Here is a 23362-nt window from a genome sequence, read left to right on the forward strand (position 1 = left end):
TCAAGAGATGTTTCCTCCTTCAAGACTATTGAAGCCCAAGTTACCTAAATACTTAAGATCTTGGTCGACTGAGATCTTTAGGAAAGATTTTGGATTGAGTCGGTAAGCGTACGACGCACTTCTACCTTCCTATGTTCAGGGTATAAGGCATTGACCTTGCTAACGCGGACCCCCCCTCCCCCCCCCCCCCCGAGCTCTCCTTACGCATCCCAAGGCAGACCTGGTTGTATTTGAGGCAAGGCAGGGCTAGAGCTCCTTAGATGATCTTGCCAACCTCCCGATTCTGGGGTTAGGTTGTAGACCTCTTTGGGCTCAGCGGTCTTATTTCCTTTAGACGGGTTGACCCGTTGGGGTTTTGGTCATTTTCTTGACTTATTGACGATAGTCAACGAGTGACCATGTTATGTATCATCTGGTGTCATCGCAAAACTATGGTAAAAAAAAAATATTTTCTTGTAAAATTTGATTAAAAAATGATGACATTATCGGTTGCAAGCACTAAAGTCTTCTAGATATAAATCTAAGGGAAATGATAGAGTGCCCAGCTAGAATGCCCAGTAAAATGCCTAAATTTCCTCATTTAGAAACAAAAGCGGTCCCCATCGTAGTCAAACTTTGAAAAAACCTTGTCTTTTAGTGAATTCCACGTCAGCTGGGCACCCCTTTGAGCACCGAGCTAGGCACTCTAGCATCTCCCTAAATCTAATATGCAAAATTTTGCTTGAGGCAACCCTCAGAATAAAATCTGAGTTTTTGACATGTATAATCAGCACAATACAGTGGTATCAAATCAAATCAAATCAATAGTTAGATAAAAACAAATAATACAGCTATTTCTTGCCAATTACAATAATCCATAACTAAATCCATTAAGAAAAGAAAGCCAAGGCTCTTGAGTAATTGTTGGGTAGCTTAAGTATCATGAATTATAAGAAACTAGCTAGCATTTTCTCAGACATAATTTGAATTTTGAACAGCAAGAAAAACAGCACCAATTCCAGATCCACCATTTGAATTCTCTATAACAACATTTTCTGAGGAATCACTTCCAAGCATTTCCCAAACACAACTATGTAGATAATTTCTAAAGAGTCGGTAACGTTGATATAATCCACCTTCAACTGTAATGACACTTTTTTGTTTTGTTTCAATTCGATTCAATTTCTTCAATATGCTAACTATCCCTGCTCCTGCAAGACGAGCTGCTCGTTCTACAACAATATCACAGACTTCTACAACAACTTCTCTCGCCATGGGAGTTGAATCTGTGATCTAAATTGTTTGAAGAAATAGAAATAAGATAATTAGATAATGAGATGATATCTTTTAGATTGGACGGGAGGCACATAACCCATGTCTTGCCTCAGTCCGAACACTACGATGAAATCCATGTGTCTGAGATATTGAAATAATCCTGGGAGGTGCCTATAGCAAAGGGTTTCCGTTTAATTAACAGCTCAATGACCTATCTTTTGATCACCAATTGTTTCCGTGCAACTACATTATTTTCACATGGTATCAGAGCATAATGTTATCTTAAAATTCATAACCTCGTGCAAATAACAGGATCACTCTCATAAGTGAGAGTTAAATTTCTGTCTAAAATATTTAGACAGTTATCGTCATTTACGGAAATTAGTGAATGAAATATACATACATACCCCGAAAGTTTCTTTGAGTTTCTCCTCGACAACTTCATGGTTCTCTGATGCATCTTGATGCATGGCAGCCATAATGGGAGAACTGTAAATATCAAACTTATTAGTAAGTTTATCAACTTCAATTAATTATGTGATTTGATCTCCCTGCCCTCTTTGAAATCCAATTTACAAGAGGAATGCTAAAAGAGAAATGCTTAAAGAGGCTAAGCATTCAGACCTACTTTGGACTAACCAATCGACATATGACACGTGTTGAGAATCTCCACATATGCACTGGGTTTGGTCAAAGTAGGGATCTTAGGGGTTAGTCCTTTATTATGCAATAGGTTACACTTGAGTCCATGGTCATTTTTTGATCGGTATCAACTGTCCAGATAAAAAGATATTCTCTCAACACTCCTTTACATCAGCAACAAGACTAAATCGTTAACAAAGGACGAAAAGCACAAAGGACTGCTGCTCATCGGATGCAGCAGCGTAGTGCCCTTCTTCACGGTAGACATTAAGAGAGAGCTTGTCCTGTAATATGCACAGGGTGACCCTCATCAAAGCCATGTCAAGAAGTCATATATTGATCAGCTTTGACCAAGTCAAGAAGTCAACAGTTTGACCAGAATATGCACAGGGTGACCCTCATCAAAGCCATGTCAGGGAGGTGGATCCGACTGAACCTTTCCTTATGAGCCCTAACATGGGAACTCAACGTGATTTTCCTAGGCAGATTGAACATTGAGCTAGAACAAAGGCAAGTCAAGAGGAGAATCCGAACCAGCTTTGGATCAGAACAGTAACGGAGTTTTGCAGAAATTAGCTCATCACCCTGCGCTCTGTATTGCTTCAGGACCAGAGGGAAGGTGGATCCGAGCTAAGATTTACCCAATCTGAGCCTTGATCAGTCAGAAACTTATAATAGAGAAACCTGATGGAACGTACCAGATTCCTCCGAGCTTAGATCAACCTAAGCTGACATATATGACGTTAAAGGCCAGAAAAGTGCCAACGATCCATTTTTCATGCGCAAACCGTTATATTTATAGGATCTGTCAATGTTAGAGGATACACACTCATCATATGGACATGTGGCTATCATCAAGATAGGTGTCTTACCACCACATCATCTCGGTCATGCATTGCTACAGCTCATCCTAAACCATATAACCATATCAAGCTTGCCTTAAAAAGGGACCGAAGGTCACATTTTTAACTCAGACTTTAAATTCTTCCTTAAACTGCAAAAAACATCTCACTCACTTCAGCGTCAGAGCGTTTTCGTTTTTGTTTTTTGCAGTCTTCGTTTCATCAAATACTTGAGGGGAATTCCCCATCTGACCGTTGATCTCGATCATCAGGAAGATTACCGAGAAATTCATTTTTAGACATCATCACATGTGTACTAGTGTGGCTAGTTGTTTTGCTTTCAGTAAACCGAATCGTCGAAGAAGATCAAAAGTGTAGTTTTGTTGTGTGAGAATCAATGTTAAAGATCACGTTTGGCCTCCATATCCAAAAAATAGGAGAGGTCCCTAATGTTAGTCATATCAATCTGATCTTATAAGTTGATCACCACACCAGACTTTGAAGATCATAAGATGTGAACCCTGTTATTATTATGTCGTCAAGATAAACCGAAATAACAATAGAGTTGTTATATTATGAAAACACTAAATCGCTGGGACCAGGGTCTTGGAGTCTGTCTCAAACCGTATAGAGTTTACATACATAGTCTAAAGACTATTATTATTCAAGTTTCAAGAAACATATAAAGACTAAATTACTCTTTTGTGATTTTGTGCAACTAATTGTTTGATTTTCTTTTTAAACTTTAAATCGATATAACTTTTTCGTTAGATGTCGGATTTGTATGAAATTTATATATTTAAAAGTTGTTTTCTATCTTTTTAACAAGATCCACATTAAATATTTTTTCTTTCAAAAAACTTCAGAGATAAAAATGGTGTTTTTACCTTTTTTTCACGCTCAGTTTGAATAATTTGCGTTTTTGTGATTTTGCATACTGAGTTGGAATTTTCAACTTTGCATACTCAGTTGGAATATGCGACTTTGCCAACTCAGTTTTTATTTGCAACTTTGAAGTGCAGTTAGAATTTGCGATGATGCAAACTGAGTTTAAATTTGTGTTTGTAAACTGAGTTTACACAAGTTCTCAACTGCAAACATTGTTTTCAAACTACTGCAAACTCGATTTGCAACTGCAAAATGAGTTTTTTTTGTTGAAAACTGCAAAATGAGTTTGCAAATCGGTTTGCACCTGCAACCTGGATTTCCAAACTTCTGCAAATTAGTTTGCAATGTCTTCATATCACGATAACAAGTGTTTTGATAGTTACAAAATTGAATCAGGATATTGATATCGTGAATAACAGTAACAATACTAGCTTCATCGTTTGATCCATCAGTCATGAATATAGTATTTCTTAAAAACGCCATCTAAATCCTTGAGCAATTTATCTTACCATTTTGACGCAATGGTCAACCCATTATTCAAAAAGCCTTCATTATCAAACAGTCGATCTTCATCGTTTGATCCATCAATGATGGTAGGAATTCGAAGATAGTAAGTAATGATAATCATCAAGTTTCACAGTAGCTTCGTCTTTAGACAATGCCCATTGGTTTTCATCTCTGATTCGAGCAAGGACAACTACAAAATCTCTAACAAAATCTTCTAAGTTCTAAGTTTTTGAACAATTTCAAAAGCAGAGAGATGAATCATTGTATTCCAGTTCGAACTGGTTAAGAAATTCTGAAGAGATTCTTTGAAGTAAAATGCAAACTTTTGTAATGGTTTACCATTTGGGGTTTCCAGGGTTTGATTGAGTCACGCCAATATCACTTGTGCGTGATGTAATTAATTTAACAATGGTAATAATAATCAGATTCGGGAAATAATTGACTAAAGATTTTGGATGAGATTGGACTTGATTCTTTCCAATATATTGTATATACTATTTCCTACCTTATGTATTTTCTTTCCTCTCTTATGTATTTTCTTTCCTCTCTTGTGTATAGCTCTATGTCAATTACATATTTATGTAAACTATTAACAATATAAATATACAAGGGAGGTTAATGGTTTTCTTCACACAAAACCTATTCATATTCTTTTATGGTATCCAGAGCCATTCTCTAACGAGTTCGATCCTTGTTATTTTTTTCCGGTTGTCTCCAACCGAGATCATTATTCTATTGCCCGGTCCATCTTTACCGAGGTCTTCTTCTTTTCAAGAGCAATTTTTTTCCGATTTCATATCGAGGTTAAAATCTTCAAAAGGTTTTATTATTAAGTTTGTTTGCTATGGAATCTTCACCCGGTTCTTCTATTTCAAGTGCTATTTTATCTCCCTCGGAACCAACTATGATATCTTATCCGCATCTTAGCTCTATGATCAACTTAAAACTTGATTCAGAATTTTTTTTGCTATGGCGTCCCTAGGTTTTATCTTTATTGGAAAGTCAACGTCTGGTTCATCATATTGATAATACGGTCCCTCCACCGGAACCCACACTTGCTTCCCCTACAGGTTCGTTAACTGTTAATCCTCTCTATGAATCTTGGTTAACTATAGATCGCCTTGTTTTTTCGATCATCTATAGTTCTCTCTCCAAAGAGGCAATGACTGATATTATAGGCTTAACCCGGGCGACTGATGTTTGGGCTCAGCTCAATCAAACTTATGCTAGTCCATGCATAACTCTCTCTCTTCAGCTCAAGTAACAAATTCAATGTATTAAACGAGGTAATGCATCTATAGCGGATTATGCTCGTAATTACAGGGTTTTATGTGAAACCTTAGCCACCACTGGTCATCATATTTCTGAAGCTGAGAAAGTATACTGGTTCTTGAAAGGTCTCGGCCCGGATTATGAAACTTTAGCCGGATCCATTCTCTCTAAACCACTTCTTCCAACTTTTAAAGATATTTTACCTATGCTTCAGGCTCAAGAAGGTGCTATAAAATCCTTTCGGGTTGTTCCTCCTATTACCGAAGGTGCTTATGTCTCTACCCACAATTCAGGTCATCGCCAATATCGGTCTCCACAACGTTCCTCTCGTTATGATCGGTCTTCTCGGTCTCCCCCTCGCCATGATAAACGACCCTCTCGGTCCACACCGACGTTTGTCTGTCAGTGGTGTAAGAAGCCTGGGCATTCTGCTGATCGTTGTTTTTTGCTTACTGGTCGACCACCGTGACGTCAAAGAGACTCTCCTCGTCGCCGTGATCAATATTCACCACAACAACCGTACCGAGAACCCTCTCCTCGTCGGACCCCTGACTCATCTCGTCGTCGTCCTCATGATCGATCTCTATCACCTCGCCGAGAAGCCCACGTTGCCGATGCTGAATCTATTGAAGCCGCCACTGATGCTCTTCAGTCTCTCGTCATCACCAATCCGTCAGATCCGTCTTGGTATGCCGATAGTGGTGCCTCAAGTCATATGACGTCAGGTTCCGGTAACTTTTCTCACTTAACTCCATATTCTGGTTCAAATAAAGTCTACATCGGTGATGGTTCGCCTCTCACCATTCGACATAAAGGTTCCCTTTCTCTTCCCACTCCTCATGGTGTCCTCACCTTACCTGACTCACTTCATGTTCCTTCTCTCACTAAGAATTTATTATCTATAGGCACACTTGTTGATGATCTTCATTGTTTTGTTCTATTTTCAAAACATGGTTTTGTTATCTTCCAGGAGAAAGGAAGGATTCTGGGCACCGGCAGTAGGCGAGGAAATTTGTTTGTCTTGGATGAAGCTCATTCCTCATTTTTTAGTTCTACTTCCGTCTCAGTCAAAGCACCACTTGCTATATGGCATAGTCGACTTGGTCACGTGTCTTCTAGGGTATTAGATATTTTGATTAAGGATAATTTAATTCAGTCTGTTTCCAAGAATTCTATGTCTTCTACTTGTATTTCTTGTAATATGAGTAAAAGTCATAGACTTCCATTTACTTTGAATAATAAACGAGCTTCTTCTCCTCTTGCTCTTGTGCACATTGATTTATGGGGTCCTTCTCCTGTTTCTAATTCTAATGGTTTTAAACATAATGTGCTTTTTGTTGATGATTACAGTCGATTTTCTTGGTTTTATCCACTTTGTGCTAAATCTGAATTTTTTCAAGTCTTTGTAAAATTTAAATCTCTTGTCGAAAATCAATTAGACTCTAAAATTAAGATTCTTCAATTAGATGGAGGAGGTGAATTTCAAAATACTTAATTTTTAAATTTTCTAAGTGAAAATGGCATTGACAGACGTATTTCTTGTCCGTATACACCTGCTCAAAATGCTTGTGTAGAGCGTAAACATCGTCATGTAACTGAAACTGGACTGAGTCTTTTATTTCATAGTGGGTTACCTGCTATTTATTGGGTTGAAGCTTTTCAAACAACAAATTTTCTCATTAATCGAATGCCTACGACAGTGCTTCAGGATGCTTCTCCCTTCTCCACTTTATACGGTAAGCCACCTTCCTATTCCATGTTGCGTTTGTTTGGATGTCTTTGTTTCCCTTATTTGCGACCTTATGCTTCTAACAAACTTTCACCTCGGAGCTTCCCATGTGTGTTTATCGGTTACAGTCAATTTCATAAGGGTTTCAAATGCTTAGATCCTACCACCAAGAAGGTATTTATCTCTCGTCATGTTATTTTTGATGAAGCTATTTACCCGTTTAAAACGTCTGATTTTGTGTCTTCATCTAATGATCTAGTGAGTTTTCTTGATACTCGTCCCTTAATGTCTGTCTCGTCTTCCACTACTACCCCTAGCATTGAAGCCAATACCATTCCCATTCCGGTGGATGATTCTGCCTCAAAGGCACCTTTAGTTACCATAATTCGTCTAGATGATTCTCCTGTCAGTTCATTCGTGACCCCTATTCCTACACCTATTGGGGAGGTGCCTTCAGTCTCGACTGAGGGCCCCTTCGCAGCTCCTTCTACTACACCACCGGAATCTACTTCTACCACTCCTCTAGTATCGGGTCCTCGTTCTTTGGCAGGTATTACTCCGGTTCCCATGCGTTTTATGACGGATTCGATTACGGGAGGGGTTGCTCCGACGGTTTCATTAGATTCTAGCTCGGAGTGTGGTCCTCAAGGTTACAGGTTGATGGACTCAATCACGCGTGATGCTCTACTAGTTGACACGACTCCATCTCAGGTATATTCTCGGTACCCTATTTCTCCCCGTGATTCTGATATTTTTGGTTCTTCTGGTTCCAGCTTTTATGCTGCCTTATCTGCTATCACGGAACCGCGGGGACATCGTATGGCTAGTAAATCAATACATTGGCAACGTGCTATGGGAGAAGAAACGGAAGCTCTTATGAAACAACGTACTTGGTCTTTGGTGCCCCCTAACCCCTCTATGAACATTGTTGGTTCTAAATGGGTTTTTCGCACCAAGCTCAAACCTGACGGCACTATTGACAGGTATAAAGCCTGTTTGGTTGCCCAAGGTTTTACCCAGAAACCTGGACTTGATTTTGATGAGACTTTCAGCCCTGTGGTCAAACCTACAACTATTCGGATTATTTTATCTATTGCAGATTCTCGTGGATGGTCCATTCATCAGTTAGATGTGAAGAATGCCTTTCTTCATGGGGATCTAACTGAGGAGGTTTACATGGCCCAACCTCCTGGCTATGTTAATACTTCTCATCCATCGTATGTTTGTCGTCTTCACAAGGCTCTCTATGGTTTGAAGCAGGCTCCTCGGGCATGATACGACAAATTCAGCTCTTACCTACTCCGTATTGGTTTTCGTGTTAGTAAGTCTGATACCTCTCTTTTTATTCGTACGAGTCCAGTGGGTATGATTTATTTGTTGCTTTATGTTGATGATATTATACTCACGGGAGCTGATTCCTCCACCATTGATATTATTATTTCTCAACTATCTTCTGAGTTTGATATGAAGAATATGGGTTCTCTACATTATTTTCTGGGTATTGAAGCAACTTCGAATAAGGATGGTCTTTTACTTACTCAATCTAAATATGCATTAGACATCCTTAAAATTTTAAATTTAGAGGGTGTCAAACCAGCTTCTACACCTATGACTACAGGCATTCAATTGTCAGGACAGGGTGTTGCTTTTTCAGATCCTACTCAATATCGTAAGGTGGTGGGTTCTCCTCAGTATCTTACGTTGACTCGTCCAGATTTAGCCTATGCAGTCAATGTGGCGTGCCAGTTTATGCATGCTCCCACAGTTGACTACTTTCAAGCTGTTAAACGCATATTGCGTTACGTTAAGGGGACGATTCACATGGGTTTACAGTTGTTTGCGGACTCTGCCTCTAATTCTCTTCACGCTTACTCTGTTGCTGACTGGGCAGGTTGCCCTGATACACGTCATTCTACATCTGGGTTCTCTATTTTTCTTGGTCGGAATCTTCTCACCTGGAGTGCTCATAAGCAGCCTACGGTTTCTCGTTCCAGCACCGAAGCTGAATATCGGGCTCTTGCCTCCACTACTGCTGACTTAACTTGGATTGATTATATTCTTCAGGAATTGGGTATTCGCCTATCTACTCCTATTAGTATATATTGTGACAATAAAAGTGCCATCCTCATGACTGTCAACCCAGTGTTTCATGGTCGTTCTAAGCACATTGCTTTGGACTACCACTTTGTTCGGGAAAAGGTGGCAGCCGGATCAGTGAAGATTCAGTTTGTCCCATCTCATGATCAGCTTGCTGATATTTTGACGAAAAGCTTATCTCATTTCCGGTTCTTAGAGCTTTGTCCCAAATTGAACCTTCGCGTCTCCTCGAAGCTCAATTTGCGGGAGGGTAACAATGGTAATAATAATCAGATTCGAGAAATAATTGGCTAAAGATTTTGGATGAGATTGGACTTGATTCTTTCCAATATATTGTATATACTATTTCCTACCTTATGTATTTTCTTTCCTCTCTTGTGTATAGCTAGCTATCTATGTCAATTACATATTTATGTAAACTATTAACAATATAAATATACAAGGGAGGTTAATGGTTTTCCTCACACAAAACCTATTCATATTCTTTTATCATTTAATTCAACAAATTCGGCAACTTGAATTAGTTGATCTAACTATGAACAATCAACTTGATGATCTATGTTAGAATCAAGAATCTCACTGTTTCATTGATGGAAATTGAAATTGAAATTCCTGGATGAATTCATGAAATGTGGATATTGTTGATGATTGAACATAGGATTGGATTGTGATTGAAAGTGTGAATTAGGTGCGAACAATAAAGGACAAAATTGGGGAAGATTTTTAGAATCGTCTTCAAAATCAAGGTTCCAATAATAGAATCATCCCAATCTTCAGTTGGTGATGAAGGTGGAAACAAATTAGGGTTGGATTCGTTGTGATGTTCTTCCCAGCCAGTGAAGAGGAGAATCACCTGAGATCGATAGTGGTGGAGATAGTTGTAAACATGGGTATGAGCTCGAGCTCTTGCAACCGTTAGATCTCAAGATCTCCTTCTACGTGGAAGAAATCTTACTATAAATTCTCTGGGTAATTAATTGCAATAACATTCAACCTTCAAAATCAAAACATTTACATAACTACCATCAAATTTTCCATCCAACCATAATAAGTCATGTTCCACCCATTTAATTACATCAATTGCCATTCAGCTTCAGTCCATTACCGAATTTTTCACTTTTAACCTGTCATAATAGGTGGAGATCGATATTTCTTGGAAGGAGATATTGGAATTTCTGTAAAATAATGAGTATCTTCCTTTGTAGAATATTGTGGTTTTTTTTTTTTTTTGTCGATGAGATTATTGTGATTTTATTTTCACTTTGATTATGAGAGTTTCTTGTCTTCATCTTTTTCTTTATTTTGTAAAGAACCCAAAAAATCATAACACATTGATAAGTGTTCAAGTTTTGATTAATTTTCGTTTATGAACTATTTGATTATAATCCGACATTGCTAAGTTTTTTTTATCACCCATTTAATTTGTTTTTTTTTCTAATTTGATGTTTTAGTTTTCAAAAAATTATTAGTCCATAATATAAAGAGTTACTTGTTCCTATCTAGCAAGTCCTTTTTTGTTGAAGTCCTATATTTTAAGTTGATTAGTAGAGCAAAGAAATACAATCAGTTTGGATGAAATCATCTGAGACCATATAAAGTTGGTCCTATAGACGTGAAGGTAAATAATTTTAAACGGCTCAATATATAATAGATTAGGTGTTTATTATGTTATTAAATTTATTTTAATGGCCCAAGATACTTAGGTTTGAAAGGGAGTGGCAATTGTGTAATTAAATTGATTTTAGTGGTTGGATTTATTAGCTATAATTAACCCTAAATTAAGGAGTAATTGTAGGAATTTCTTTTAACCGTTGAGGAGATATCAACTGTTGCAAGCTCGGCTCATACCCTCATTAAATCATCCGTCGAGAGAAATTAAGTTTTAATGGGTAAAGATATATTGATAATAAAAAATAGAAAATGACTAATTAATGATATTATTTAACACATGAATAATAAATACACATAATAATCATGTGAGATGGTACAGAAAGCCCTCTCAAATTCTAAGGTTGGACATTCTGCTAAGAGTTGAGGGTGGAGTTAGGAAGAGAAATGAAGCTGTCCTATTATATTAAAGTCCATAGAGCCTAACTGTCTTTAAAAAATTTTAACAACTAAATCTAAAACCATTTATATAGCTAGCTCAAGAACTCACGATTGCAGGAAAAAAGAACAAGTATAGATGAGTACCTTAATACGTAAGGGTTACAAAGTTTAGGAGGGACGATATCTCCAAATAGAGCTGTTTGCTTGGCCATTTTTAACAATACTCTTCGCACAATTTCTCCTAAATACATCCCTGAGATGAGCTTCTCAAAAATCTGTCAAAAATTCGAAAATCTTACAAAACCTTGCTAACCATCCAAATAGAACTTTCTCAATTAGGAAGAGACAAAACAAGGAATCAACCCAAGAAATACAACTGTGAAGCAAATTCGATCCAGGTCTGAAAATAAACTTTGGCAAGTTAGGTTGAGCACAAAAAGGGAGGTTTGGAAAGGTAAAGTCAGGGTCGGAAGTGAAAATGTCATGCCTCTGATGTGTTAATGGCAGTCACGCGGCTCTTTGTCGGGAACAATTTTATATGACTCAACATACTTTAAAAGATGCAGTATATGCAATATTTGTGTTTGATACAATGGCATTTCTAGTCTGTACTACGACTTCTAAACATATGTGCCAGATGTTTTTGAGCAGCAACAAGTAAAAAACGTAGATGACATTTCTCATTCAATCATGATTTTAATAAGAAAGGGTAAAATCCATAACAATGTGTTTTATAGTGACGAGTCGTATTTTTCAAAAGCAGATAATTTTGAACCGTAAAACTTAAGTCCTAAACCCTATCAATTAATACCTAAATGAACACCACAGAAACATAATTCCGATGTAAAATTTCTGAAACAAATTCACCAGATATGAGGCAAACCGAATGAGTTATGTTTACCTGTTCGCCAGCATGTATACTATGGGCGTCTAAAGAGACATCAAATTCTGTTATTGGTAGATTGGAAGAATTGAAGCTTCCCCAGTCCATGTCTATAACCTGCAAACAAGGGAGTGAGATTTGTCCAAACCAAAATTTTTTTCAAGGCAGTGTGATTTTTTATATCGACTCAAAAGTCGTTACATCATTACATGCCATTAGGGCTGGGAAAACGGTCCGGGAACCCGGGGTCCGGCCCGGACCGTTTTGACCCGCAGCCCGAGTCCTACCCGAGCCGGGCATACCCGGCCCGATGGCTCGGGCATACCCGGCCCGATGCCTCGGGCTTATTGGGCCGGGACTCGGACAGACCCTCAATTCCGAGTCCTGGCCCGTTAGGTCTGTCCGACACCCGCCCGCGTACACCCGCCCGCGTCAACCCGCCCGCGTCAACCCGCCCGCATCAACCCGCCCGCGTCAACCCGCCCGACAAACCCTCATCTATTATAAAAACCCTCCTCTCCTCAACAAAGAAACCCTAATATTAACCTAATCACATTCTCTCTCTGCCTCTCTCTCTTAGGCGCCTCCTCTCTCTCCCCTTCTCATCAAACATCATTACACCATAACCATTATTCCTTCTCATCTATTCAACACCATTTAGTGATGTTGGTTGATGAAGTTGATAAAATCCATGAAACACTTGTTCTTGTTGATGAAGGTGAAGATGTGGGTGTTGATGAGTTAGATCTTGTTGTTGTTGTTCTTCTTCTTCTTCTTCGTTTTCTTCTTGATGGGGATGGGTGAAGATGTGGGTGTTGATGAGTTGCTCAATCGTACATCTTTGTCTCTGTGTCTTCAATGGGGAACTACATCTCATGTTCTTTATCAATGAAAAAAAGTGAAGCAAATACATTTAAGTTTGGAATAAGGCCAGTTGTGAGATTAAGCTTCATGAGCATGAAACAATAAATAACACCAATTATAAAACTAACAACTAATGATGTGATTGTGATTTGCTTCTTCATGAAATTTACTTAGGGTTTTCTAGACAGAAAGAGAAAGAGATGAAGAGGTAATCTAGGGTTAATTAATAAAAAAAATCTTCTCAAAAAAAAAAAAAAGGAAAAAAAAAAAAGAAATCTCAAAAACCCGAGCCCGTCCGACCCGAGCCCGTTGGAACCCGCTCGGGCAGCCGGGCTCGGACGGGCTACGGGTACTTTAATTCCATGATTCGCCCGGCCCGATCCGCCCGGCTCACTACCTCGGGCTCGGCTTATCCGAGCCCGATCCGTCCGAGCCCGGTACTTTGTAGCCCGAGCCCGACCGCGCCCGCCCGATTCCCACCCCTACATGCCATTGATATATCATTAATACATTACATCATGAATTGAAAAAACACAAATACTGCTATTTCAAAGACAAGACCATATAAAAACCCTTAAGATCATTCTAGAAAGAGAATTGAGGAAACTGAATGGGTTCTGGGTGGTTACAGTCGTACCAAGTTTTATAAAGTAGTTAAAGTTTACTTTTTTTTTTTTTTTTTGTTGAAAAGTTAAATTTTACTTGAATATATAGGTTTGAGAATTTTTTAGACTTTAAAGGATGGTCACGTTAATATGAGCCCTGTAGATTTATGATTATTATTTATGACATGGCAAAAAATTCATTTGTTTTTTCTACATGAACTACAAGTGTCATTACAAGACACTCATACATCAAGAATATACAATACCAAGTTACATTAAGATTCATGAAATTGAACAAGCACTTTAACATTTTGATTTTAGGACGTTGTAAGCTCTTAAAAGCCATACATCAATTTTTAAAAGTCATCGTAAGGCGCTTTAAAGCCATCTAATCTACGTTTACTTTTATACTCAAATTCAATAAATCATAGATTTTCATATTCATGTGTTTTGTTATACGGATGTATTAATTTTTTATTTCGTTATTGAAATAGAATAAACAGGAAATTGAGGCCATTGGGCTCAAGACCTAATTTTAATTTTTTTTTTAAGTTTAAGACAATTTATATTTTGTTTGGTTAAAAAATCAACACTTGTATTTTGTTTGGTTAAAACCCAAATATTTGTATTTTGTTTAGTTAAAAACTCAATATTTTTTGCAACCTTCTTGCAAGATGTTTCAAACTTCTTGCAAGTTGTTGTAACTTACGAAAACACGCTAGGAAATGAAGACTAGAAAAACTTAATGATCATTTTTCACTAAAACAAAAAAATTTACAGGGATTCTTGACCAAATTTTCCTAGTTAAAAATCTGATACTTTTTGCAAACCTCTTACGAGCTATTGCAAACCTGTTGCAAATCTCCTTCAAGCTGTTTCAACTAGAATAAATTTTTCAAAATTTATCAAACAATTCTATTTAAATACAATAGTGAGAAAGGAAAGACAACATCGTTGATTCATTGTCATTTAGAAAGCCAAATTATATTTCAAATTAAAGAGGAGACCAAAACATCTCTTAAGCGAAAGCTTATGAATATGTTCTTTTTTTTTTGAAAGGGCATGAATATGTTATCAACCCATAAATAATCTTTTGGGTTATTTCGCAAATAGCCCCCAACTTTGTGAACGGTTTCCTATCTAGCCCCCTACTTTGTCAAAAATACCTAGATGACCCCCTTTTTCACTTACCGTTATAACACCGTTAACTAGTCAACATTTCTCTCTCTTCCATCTCATCATCTCTCTCTGCCACCTCATCTTCTCGCAACCTCATCGTCTCCTCCAGCAAGGTCGCCGGTCGACGACCTTCAAATATTAAAAAAAAACGAAGGGAAACCCTTCGCCAGAGTAGGTCTGTTCAAGAACAGACCGTGATTTGTTCAAAAAACAGATCAAGGTACTTCAGCGAAGGATTTCCCTCCGCCGGAGTGTGTAGAAAGAGAGAGAGGAGAGATGATAAAAAAATGTATTTTTTTAGAGAGAGAATAATTTTTTTTTGTTTTTTTAATATTTGAAGCTCGCCGACCGAAAGATTGGTCAGCCGGCGACCTTGCCGGAGAAGACGATGAGGTGGCGAGAAGATGAGGTGGCAGAGAGAAGTGATGAGATGGAAGAGAGAGAAATGTTGACTGGTTAACGGTGTTATAACGGTAAGTGAAAAATGGATCCATCTGAGTATGTTTGACAAAGTAGGGGGCTAGACAGGAAACCGGTCACAAAATTGGGGCTATTTGAGAAATAATTCTAATCTTTTTGCAAACCTCCCACAAGCTATTGCAAACCTATTGCAAATCTCCTCCAAGTTGTTACAAACATCTTAGTGGGCTTGAGACTAGAATAAATTTCTTAAAATTTATCAAATAGTTCTATTTAAATATATTAATGAAAAAGTAGTGCCTATTTATTTTTTTGTTGAAAGAGCATGAATATGTTATCAACCAATAAATAAATTTATCAAAAGTACATTTGATTTATCAGTTGATTAAGTTTGTTATGCAACAATTCTAAAAGGTAGAAACTCGTGGAGAACATCTAAATATTAATTTTAGATATTATATTTTAACTATTTTAACTAAACTATGCCCACACAAGGCCAACTTTCTGGCCTCGCCATAGATTACAATCTTACATCATTTTCTGTATATATCATAATAAAACTTTAAGTATTGTCCAAAGCAGTTTTCTTACCAGTTCGTCCAAGGTTGTACATGAATTGTTCCATTTGGGCACCGAGTTATTAAGCTCTACATAAGCAGCATTTGTCCCCATTGCAAGAGTAACCGCAATGACAGTGTCGCTGTTGTAGTATCTGTCTCCGGCCAGATTGCCAACAGTTTCATCTACCTAATTGATTAACTTAGTTGTTAACATACAACAACTTTAAAACATTTCATGCAATCAAATGCGGTCGTTGAAAATGTCATGTTTGATATAATAAATTGACAAGAAAGATGATATTATTTTCTAAAACTGTAATTTTGGGTATACATTTTTACCATTTCAGTAACACGCATATCTACTTGATATTTGTCTAAGGCTCTGTTGATCTCGTCCACCATTGCTTTTCCTTCCTGAGTTGAAAAATAGGAGTCAATTAATACGAATAATAGAATCCAAAGCTGCCTCTAAATTATAAAAGTATAGGCCAAGATTTGATTTTGAACATTTTAGGAAAAGTGTTAGAGGCGCCTCCTCCAAGTGCTTAAGATATCATTGGTAAAGGCTCCATGTCTACTTTTTTTTTTTGAATTGTGCTCCATGTCTACTTGAACCTCACAAATTTTAGCAGTATGGGCTGCCCAGAGCAATAAAAGGAAACACTCTTTAGAACCTCCATTGGTTCGGCCATGTGGAGAGAGAACTAATGGGAGCAGGTCACATCAGTTTTCCGAGTTTTGTTGCGTCCAATTTCGGGTCAAATAACATTTCTCTAAATCAATACCCATTTATTCTGAAGATTTATAAATATATATTGTGTTATTAACACATGATACAAAAAAAAAAACTCAACTGTATCACCGAATGAAAACTTCTTCCATCGAATAGATGATTCTGATGTTGCAGTATCTTCATCAACTGGGAACGAATAAGTAAAACCAAGTCTTTTATGCGAGATTTGTGTTTGAACAACAAAATGTTCACTTTGGGTCGAAGCGAATTTCCCAACTTCCATTGCAATATAGTCAAAATATTCCTATAAAATGAAGAAGAAAAAGAAGTGAAGTTATTATGTAAAGACAATGAAGTTATTGTGTAAAGACAATGAAATTGAAAACTTAATACAAAACAGTTTACTAGGAAAATGCAAAGTTGAACCTGATACGATGAACCGACCGATAAATGGCATGGAAGTGGAATAGTTTTCGATTCTTGGTTTACAATGCGACCACCCTTTCCTCCAAGTAAGACGCGAGATATTTGGAATTCAGTTCCACTTAAATGTAGTCCATAGTATATCCCTTCTTCATTACTGAAAAAAAAAAGCATATGAAGATGGCAATTGGGATCAATAATCAATGTGATACAATATTTACATAATTACCCCCTTACGTTTGGACAGATAGAGAGAAAGGGAGGAAGAGAGAGGAAAGAGATGAGAGCGAGAGGAAAAAATGATTGTGGTGGTTAGAGGTGGTGGTGGAGGTCAGTTGTGGAAAACAGAAAAAATTTCGTTTAAGAATTATCGCGTTGGGAAGGCAGGCTGAATCATCTGGGACGCACTCAAGTCAAGTTAAAAATTGTCCCATATAATAATGCATTTGAGAAAGAAATAGAGTAAAATTCTTAATGTTACGTTTTTTTAGAAATTGACTACGATACATTAAAGATGTGATAAACACGATAACTGCCAAATTTTAAGCCCTTAAAAGACCGGACATAAAGCCCAACTAAACTACGGCCTGAAGTCTATTAAACTTTTTTTTATTTATAACTTTAATAACCCAAATTCAATATATTATGGATTCCACCTCCTCTAAAATCGAGTCTATGACCTTTTAAAGTTTATGTCAACACTTTTAACAACTTAGGCAACCAAATGTTGACATTCTTAATGTTACTTTAAAGAAAAATTTGAACCTTTATCTTTTTTGTACATGATCTAAACTCTAAACTATTAAGCTATAAATTAAATCATATAATAAAAAAGAAGGAATAAAGTTGACTTAGACAAACATCTTTTTTCTCATAAAGGATATTGTTAATAAGCCCTTAGGAATTTATAGTTGAGTCCTTTTTCTCTTTCAACAATATAGATTATCTAATTATTTATCATACCCTTCAACTCCACTCATGGTCGTTAGATGTTTATATATATATATATATATATCTCTTAATTACTTTAATCACACTTAATTACTCTACTTATGACCGCGTTCATCCCTTCCCCTTCTCATCTCTTCTTCGACAGTTACATGCAGGTCCATGTAAAAGGAGTTCGATGATCATAATCTCTTGCTAAAACTAAGCGGATTATATTCCTAAGAAGTTTTCTTAGGGTGAAAAAGTAAGTAACTAATTTGGCCAACCCAACTTTTAGAGTCTAGAAAGCAAAATTTCTAAAGATAATTTCTGCAGTCCTCAGTGTGCATGAGCGACAACATTGAACATAAGTTCAATATTTATAAGCATATCTAAATTGTCATTCCCATTCATTCACTACTAATAAATGTTGTTTGGTAATTTAGACGCCTGAGGAAATTGTTCGATATAGAGTGGAAGGATTACACATTTGTTGTTCGCTATAGTTGTTTCTAAGTCGAAGTTGAAACCATGTCTTAATTAATTAGTTAGATTTTCAACTTTGCAATCCTTAATGGTTCCAATTTCTCTGCTAATTTCACATTTGGTGGTGTTTTAGTATTATTATAGAGGGAATGAGCGTTGGGCCCAAAACTGGGCCCAAAATATAAACCCAGACCATTACTGGGTAAATATGTAAACCCAGTCCAAAGGGTCAGACACACAGTGGAAATTATCGTGAACCCCTCGATTTTCCATCAAATTTACGGAAGCTGCCACCCAGATATTTACGGAATTGCCACTCTAAAAAATCACGGGATTCTCCACTCCGCGTTTTACTTTCTCTCTCTACTCTTTTACTTTCCCTCTCTAATTCTCTTCCAGATTTATTTCTCTTTATTTATTTAACTAAATCCTAATTTATCTACTAATTTAACTAATTTCTAACTAATTTAGAATTTTTTCTCTCTCTCCAATTCATATTCTCTCTCCAATCTCAACAACTTCCTCTCTTTTTAAAATTCTCTCTCCAATCTCAACAAATATTTCTCTTTAAATTTCTCTCTCCAATTGGGTTAAAATTCTTTCTTTTTTTCCCTGATTTGTTTCTTATCTCAAATTTCGAATTCTTCCAGATTGGTTCAAATTTTGAATTTTTCCAGATTATTTCAAATTTCTATTTTTTCTCTCCAACTTTCTAGATTTATTAATTTAACCAATTCCTAATTTCTCTCAAAATTGTTCTGGAAATTTACTTGTTTCCTAGAAATTGTTCTGTTTACTAGCCATTTTTGTACTGGAAGTTTCCTGGAAATTGTTCTGTTTACTAGCCATTTTTGTACTGGAAATTTACTTGTTTCCCAGAAACTGTTATGTTTCCTGGAAATTGTTCTGTTTACTAGCCATTTTGTATTGGAAATTTTCTTGTTTCCTGGAAATTGTTCTGTGTACTGACCATTTGGTTAATATACTAGACATTTTTATACTGGAAAGTTTCTTGTGTACCGGAAATTGTTCTGTGTACTAGCCATTTGGTTATGTACTACACACTTTTCGAATTTCTCTATAGATTTTTCCTATTTTCCTCTAAATTTTATTCCTTTTTCATATTTTCTCTCCAGATTTTTCTCTCTCCATATTTCCTATTTTTATTCTTTTTATTTCTTTTTAAACATATTTTCTCTCTCCAATCTTACTACTTTCCTTTTCTCAAAAAGATAGAGATGGCAAGAATATAATCGATTTCGAAATATTTATATAGAGAGAGAAAATTTCCAGAAAATTTACATATCTTCTTCCTCTGTTTCTCTCCAAAATTTACAGAATTTTTTTTAGAGAGAGATATTAGAAGTTTAGAGAGAGAGGGGAAGAATTTTCAGAAAATTTTTAGAGAGAGAAAGAGAGGAAGATTACCTCAGAGAGATAGAGAGGAAAAAGATAATCAACGTCCATGGTATTCTGAAGGTCTTAGAGAGAGAAATAAAAATAAATTCCAGATTTCGAAATATTTGTATAGAGAGAGGGGAAGGAGATGATCAACATCCATGATTTTCTGAAAGTTTTAGAGAGAGAAACAAAACGATAAGAGAGAGTTTACTCACGGGATTCTAAAATTTCGTTTGAAAATTTTGAATTTTCAAACCAGGGGCAAGAGGGGGAGAAAAAGAAATGAAAACCAGAAAAAAATGAGCTGTCCTTACATTTGGACTGGAAGCTCATTTCTGGCCGAAAATGGTGTTCCCGCTCATTTCCCCCCCAAATTTTGGATCCCTCACTCATTTTTTGATTATTATACTGCCTATTTGTCATATTGCATCATTCGTATTGTTTTTAATTTCAATTTTTTCGTAATTGTTAAGTTGATAATCCGAAGTTTATAATTGTTGTGTAAACAGTTTTATTAAGACAAATTTCTCCCGCTTAGATTCATTTTAATAAAGTTTTATCCCTCAAAAAATATGGCGCAAACAAGTTTATCAACATGATGTGTTTCATGAAAGAGTCTATGCCAGGGGCACATGTTGTACCCTAATTTGTTTAAGAATATAAATTATTATTTTGAAAATAGAGGTAAAACATTAGGAGAAGAAAAAAAATTCACTAAAAAATTTTGTATACGGATACTCGGTCACTGTATAAACACTCAGAACACTTTGATCGATTTAAAATATCTTAAGCTTTTAAAGACCATGTCATTGTATAAACACTCAAATCAGAACACTTTGATCGATTTAAAATATCTTAAGCTTTTAAAGACCATGTCATTGTATAAACACTCAGAACACTTCCATCGATTTAAAATATCTTAAGCTTTTAAAGACCATATAGTATCTTTTACTAACTATGGCCAGTGGTCTTGGAGCCCATCCAATCTATCTTAATTTACTTCATTGTAATGCTTATCAAATGAGATATAGAAGTAATTGGTCTAGATCACATAATTTCATGAAATGTCCAACCACTAGACCAACCATCTTGGTTAATAAACTAGTAGACGGAACCTTTTTCCTCCATGACTCAGATTAATTCGATTCGGTGTTGGCCATCTATTTTCGTACTTCAACTTTTTTAAAATATGAAGTGAATCTTTACGATTAAAAAAACTAACCCGGTAGGTAGAGGGTGGACGTAAGAAATCAGCATCGGTATTTTGCTTCTTCTACCGTCCGACGATAGACCTGCTTTCATGTCAACCACCATTTCATCCGCCACCTTCCACAATTGTGGAACCGGAGTGGAACATTGTGAAGCAAATCTTCTAAGAATCCGTTGCGTACGCCTCCAACGTCTTTCACTACTCCTATGCCAACTCCTCACTAGTACGGCCACTGCAGTGACTGCTGCCACCGCACCCACCACCACCACCACTTCTTTTTTCATATCTTTCTCTGTTTTTCTCTTTCTCACCCTTTTGGAGCAGACAATAAATTCGCTCTTCATTTTGGTGACTTATTTAGATCGTGAGAAACATCATCCGCTTAGAAGGGGAATAATAGAGAAGAACGAGTATTGTGGTGGACGTTAGAAGGTTTATATTGTGTTACAGAGATGACATTTCTAAACTTACTGCCTATCTTCTTAAAAGAGCACGTGGTGCACTATGGATTTTAACTATTGGGAAATGTGGGACAACTCCACTCATCCGATCACATGCAATAACTACATTGAGATGAAAGAAATGACACATATAACAATTATATTTTCATTTCATGGAAAGTAAAAACAATTATATTTTCATTTCACAAATTTTACTGTGAGAACTATCACATCGATAGTTCGAATATATCAGTCGAACAATAGAGAGAGTGGTGTGCCGAAAATAGTAAAGAGAGAAAAGATAGAGATTAATTATTTTCTCTTGTATTTATATCAAGTAATGATACATGTATTTATAATAGAACTATAAGCAATTAGGGTAATCTCTAGATAAGGATACACAAGGTTTGATATCGATTTAAATACAACAACTATGCTTATATCATGAAGGAATCGGTTGGAGTGGATGGACCGGGTGGTCGGTATATGTACCGGGTAGCCGGTGCCCATATGGATTCGATGGCGGATCAATATCCATATCCTAATATATACTATAATGAAATGAGGATCATATCTCCCATGGCTTTAATTTCTTAATGATTATATGCATTGCCAAATGATACCAATCTACCATATTAACGTTTGGGGATCTCTAAGATACTTTATTTAGGATTTGCAAGATACTTCATTGGATATTTTATTATAATGTTGCCATCGATGAAAAACGAATAAATCTCGCCTTCTCAATATCACAGTTGTGTAAAATCCTAGCGATTACTTGAAAATCTTGAGATTTTGGTAGGTGTATGATCTTAGATAGGCGTAATTTATTATATATAAGGGGGCACCCGGAAACTCTTTCTCTAACAAGGATCAAATAAAACTCTTCCGCTATGAGCTTCTGTTTTCCAATGCGTAAGTCTAGCTTGATATTTCTAATGGAGTTTGATCTTGAGAAGTTCAAGTCAATGAAGTGTTTCACAATTGTAAGGTCACGGGTTCAATTCCAAATGAATTCAGGTACATGTACATTTGAACTTGTTATTTCCACTTTGGTTACAATCTGTTCTATTACGACCGACAATCGAATTTGCGTAAGAGTAACTTTGAGCATCTCCAGTGCAACACTAATTCTTATTAACTTTGAGTGCAACATACGATTTTTAAAGTTTGTCTAGTGCGAAACTCATTTTTAGGGCCGTCGCTTTCGTACAATAAAGAAAACCTCGTATTTTAAAAATAGAAAATGAGTGAGAGGTCCAAATTTTGGGGGGGTAAATGAGAGCCTAATCCATTTTCGGCCAAAAATGTGAAGCAGGTCCAAATGTCAGAGAAACAATACTCTTTCCTGTTTTTATTTCTTTTCTCCTCCCTAATTAATTAATTTTCCGTACATGACGTCACGACATAAAGACATTTAGATTTTTTGAAATTTCAAAAATGACCCCATTTTTTACGAAATTTTGGCCAATTTTTGGGTGCCGCCCATTGTATTTTGTTTCAATTCCTTCTTTCTTTCTTATTTATACACCAAAGATCTTCTTCATCATTCTTATTTTGTTTCACATTTTATCTTCTCCATCTATTTCAATCTCTAAAAACATCAAAGTTTTCAATTTTTTCTCTCTCTAGAAGTTTTCTTTCTTCTTATTTATACACCAAAGATCTTCTTCATCATTCTTATTCTGTTTCACATTTTATCTTCTCCATCTCTATATAAATATTCCGAAATCGATTATATTCTTGCCCGATTTATCTTTTTGAAAGATTATCGACTTCTGAAAATCTATCGTTTTCATTAAAAATCTTTTTGAAAGATTACCAACATCTAAGGCAAGAATGTTTGAGAAAAAGAAAGTAATATTATTGAAAAGAGAAAATATGTTTAAACAAAAATAAAAAGAATAAAAATAAGAAATATGGAGAGAGAAAAAGATGGAGGGAAAATATG

At 36.3% G+C, this 23362-nt stretch overlaps 1 protein-coding gene across 1 annotated transcript; it reads right to left on the bottom strand.

Moving 5' to 3' along the window:
- Nucleotides 1-788: 788 nt before the first annotated feature.
- Nucleotides 789-21379, bottom strand: HKL3 (hexokinase-like 3). The gene is made up of 9 exons (XM_086647879.1): nucleotides 20984-21379; nucleotides 16951-17104; nucleotides 16646-16828; nucleotides 16131-16205; nucleotides 15823-15978; nucleotides 12182-12280; nucleotides 11425-11555; nucleotides 1662-1743; nucleotides 789-1272 (listed from the first exon to the last, which is right to left on the bottom strand). Exons 1-9 carry the CDS (start codon nucleotides 21313-21315, stop codon nucleotides 952-954), a joined length of 1533 nt encoding a protein of 510 aa, XP_086504005.1. The 5' UTR covers nucleotides 21316-21379; the 3' UTR covers nucleotides 789-951.
- Nucleotides 21380-23362: the final 1983 nt, after the last annotated feature.

The sequence above is a fragment of the Eschscholzia californica genome, unplaced genomic scaffold, assembly GCF_041429995.1.
Source record: "Eschscholzia californica isolate CP2 unplaced genomic scaffold, dmEscCali1.0.p SCAF_6, whole genome shotgun sequence".
In the NCBI taxonomy this organism is placed as follows: domain Eukaryota; kingdom Viridiplantae; phylum Streptophyta; class Magnoliopsida; order Ranunculales; family Papaveraceae; genus Eschscholzia; species Eschscholzia californica.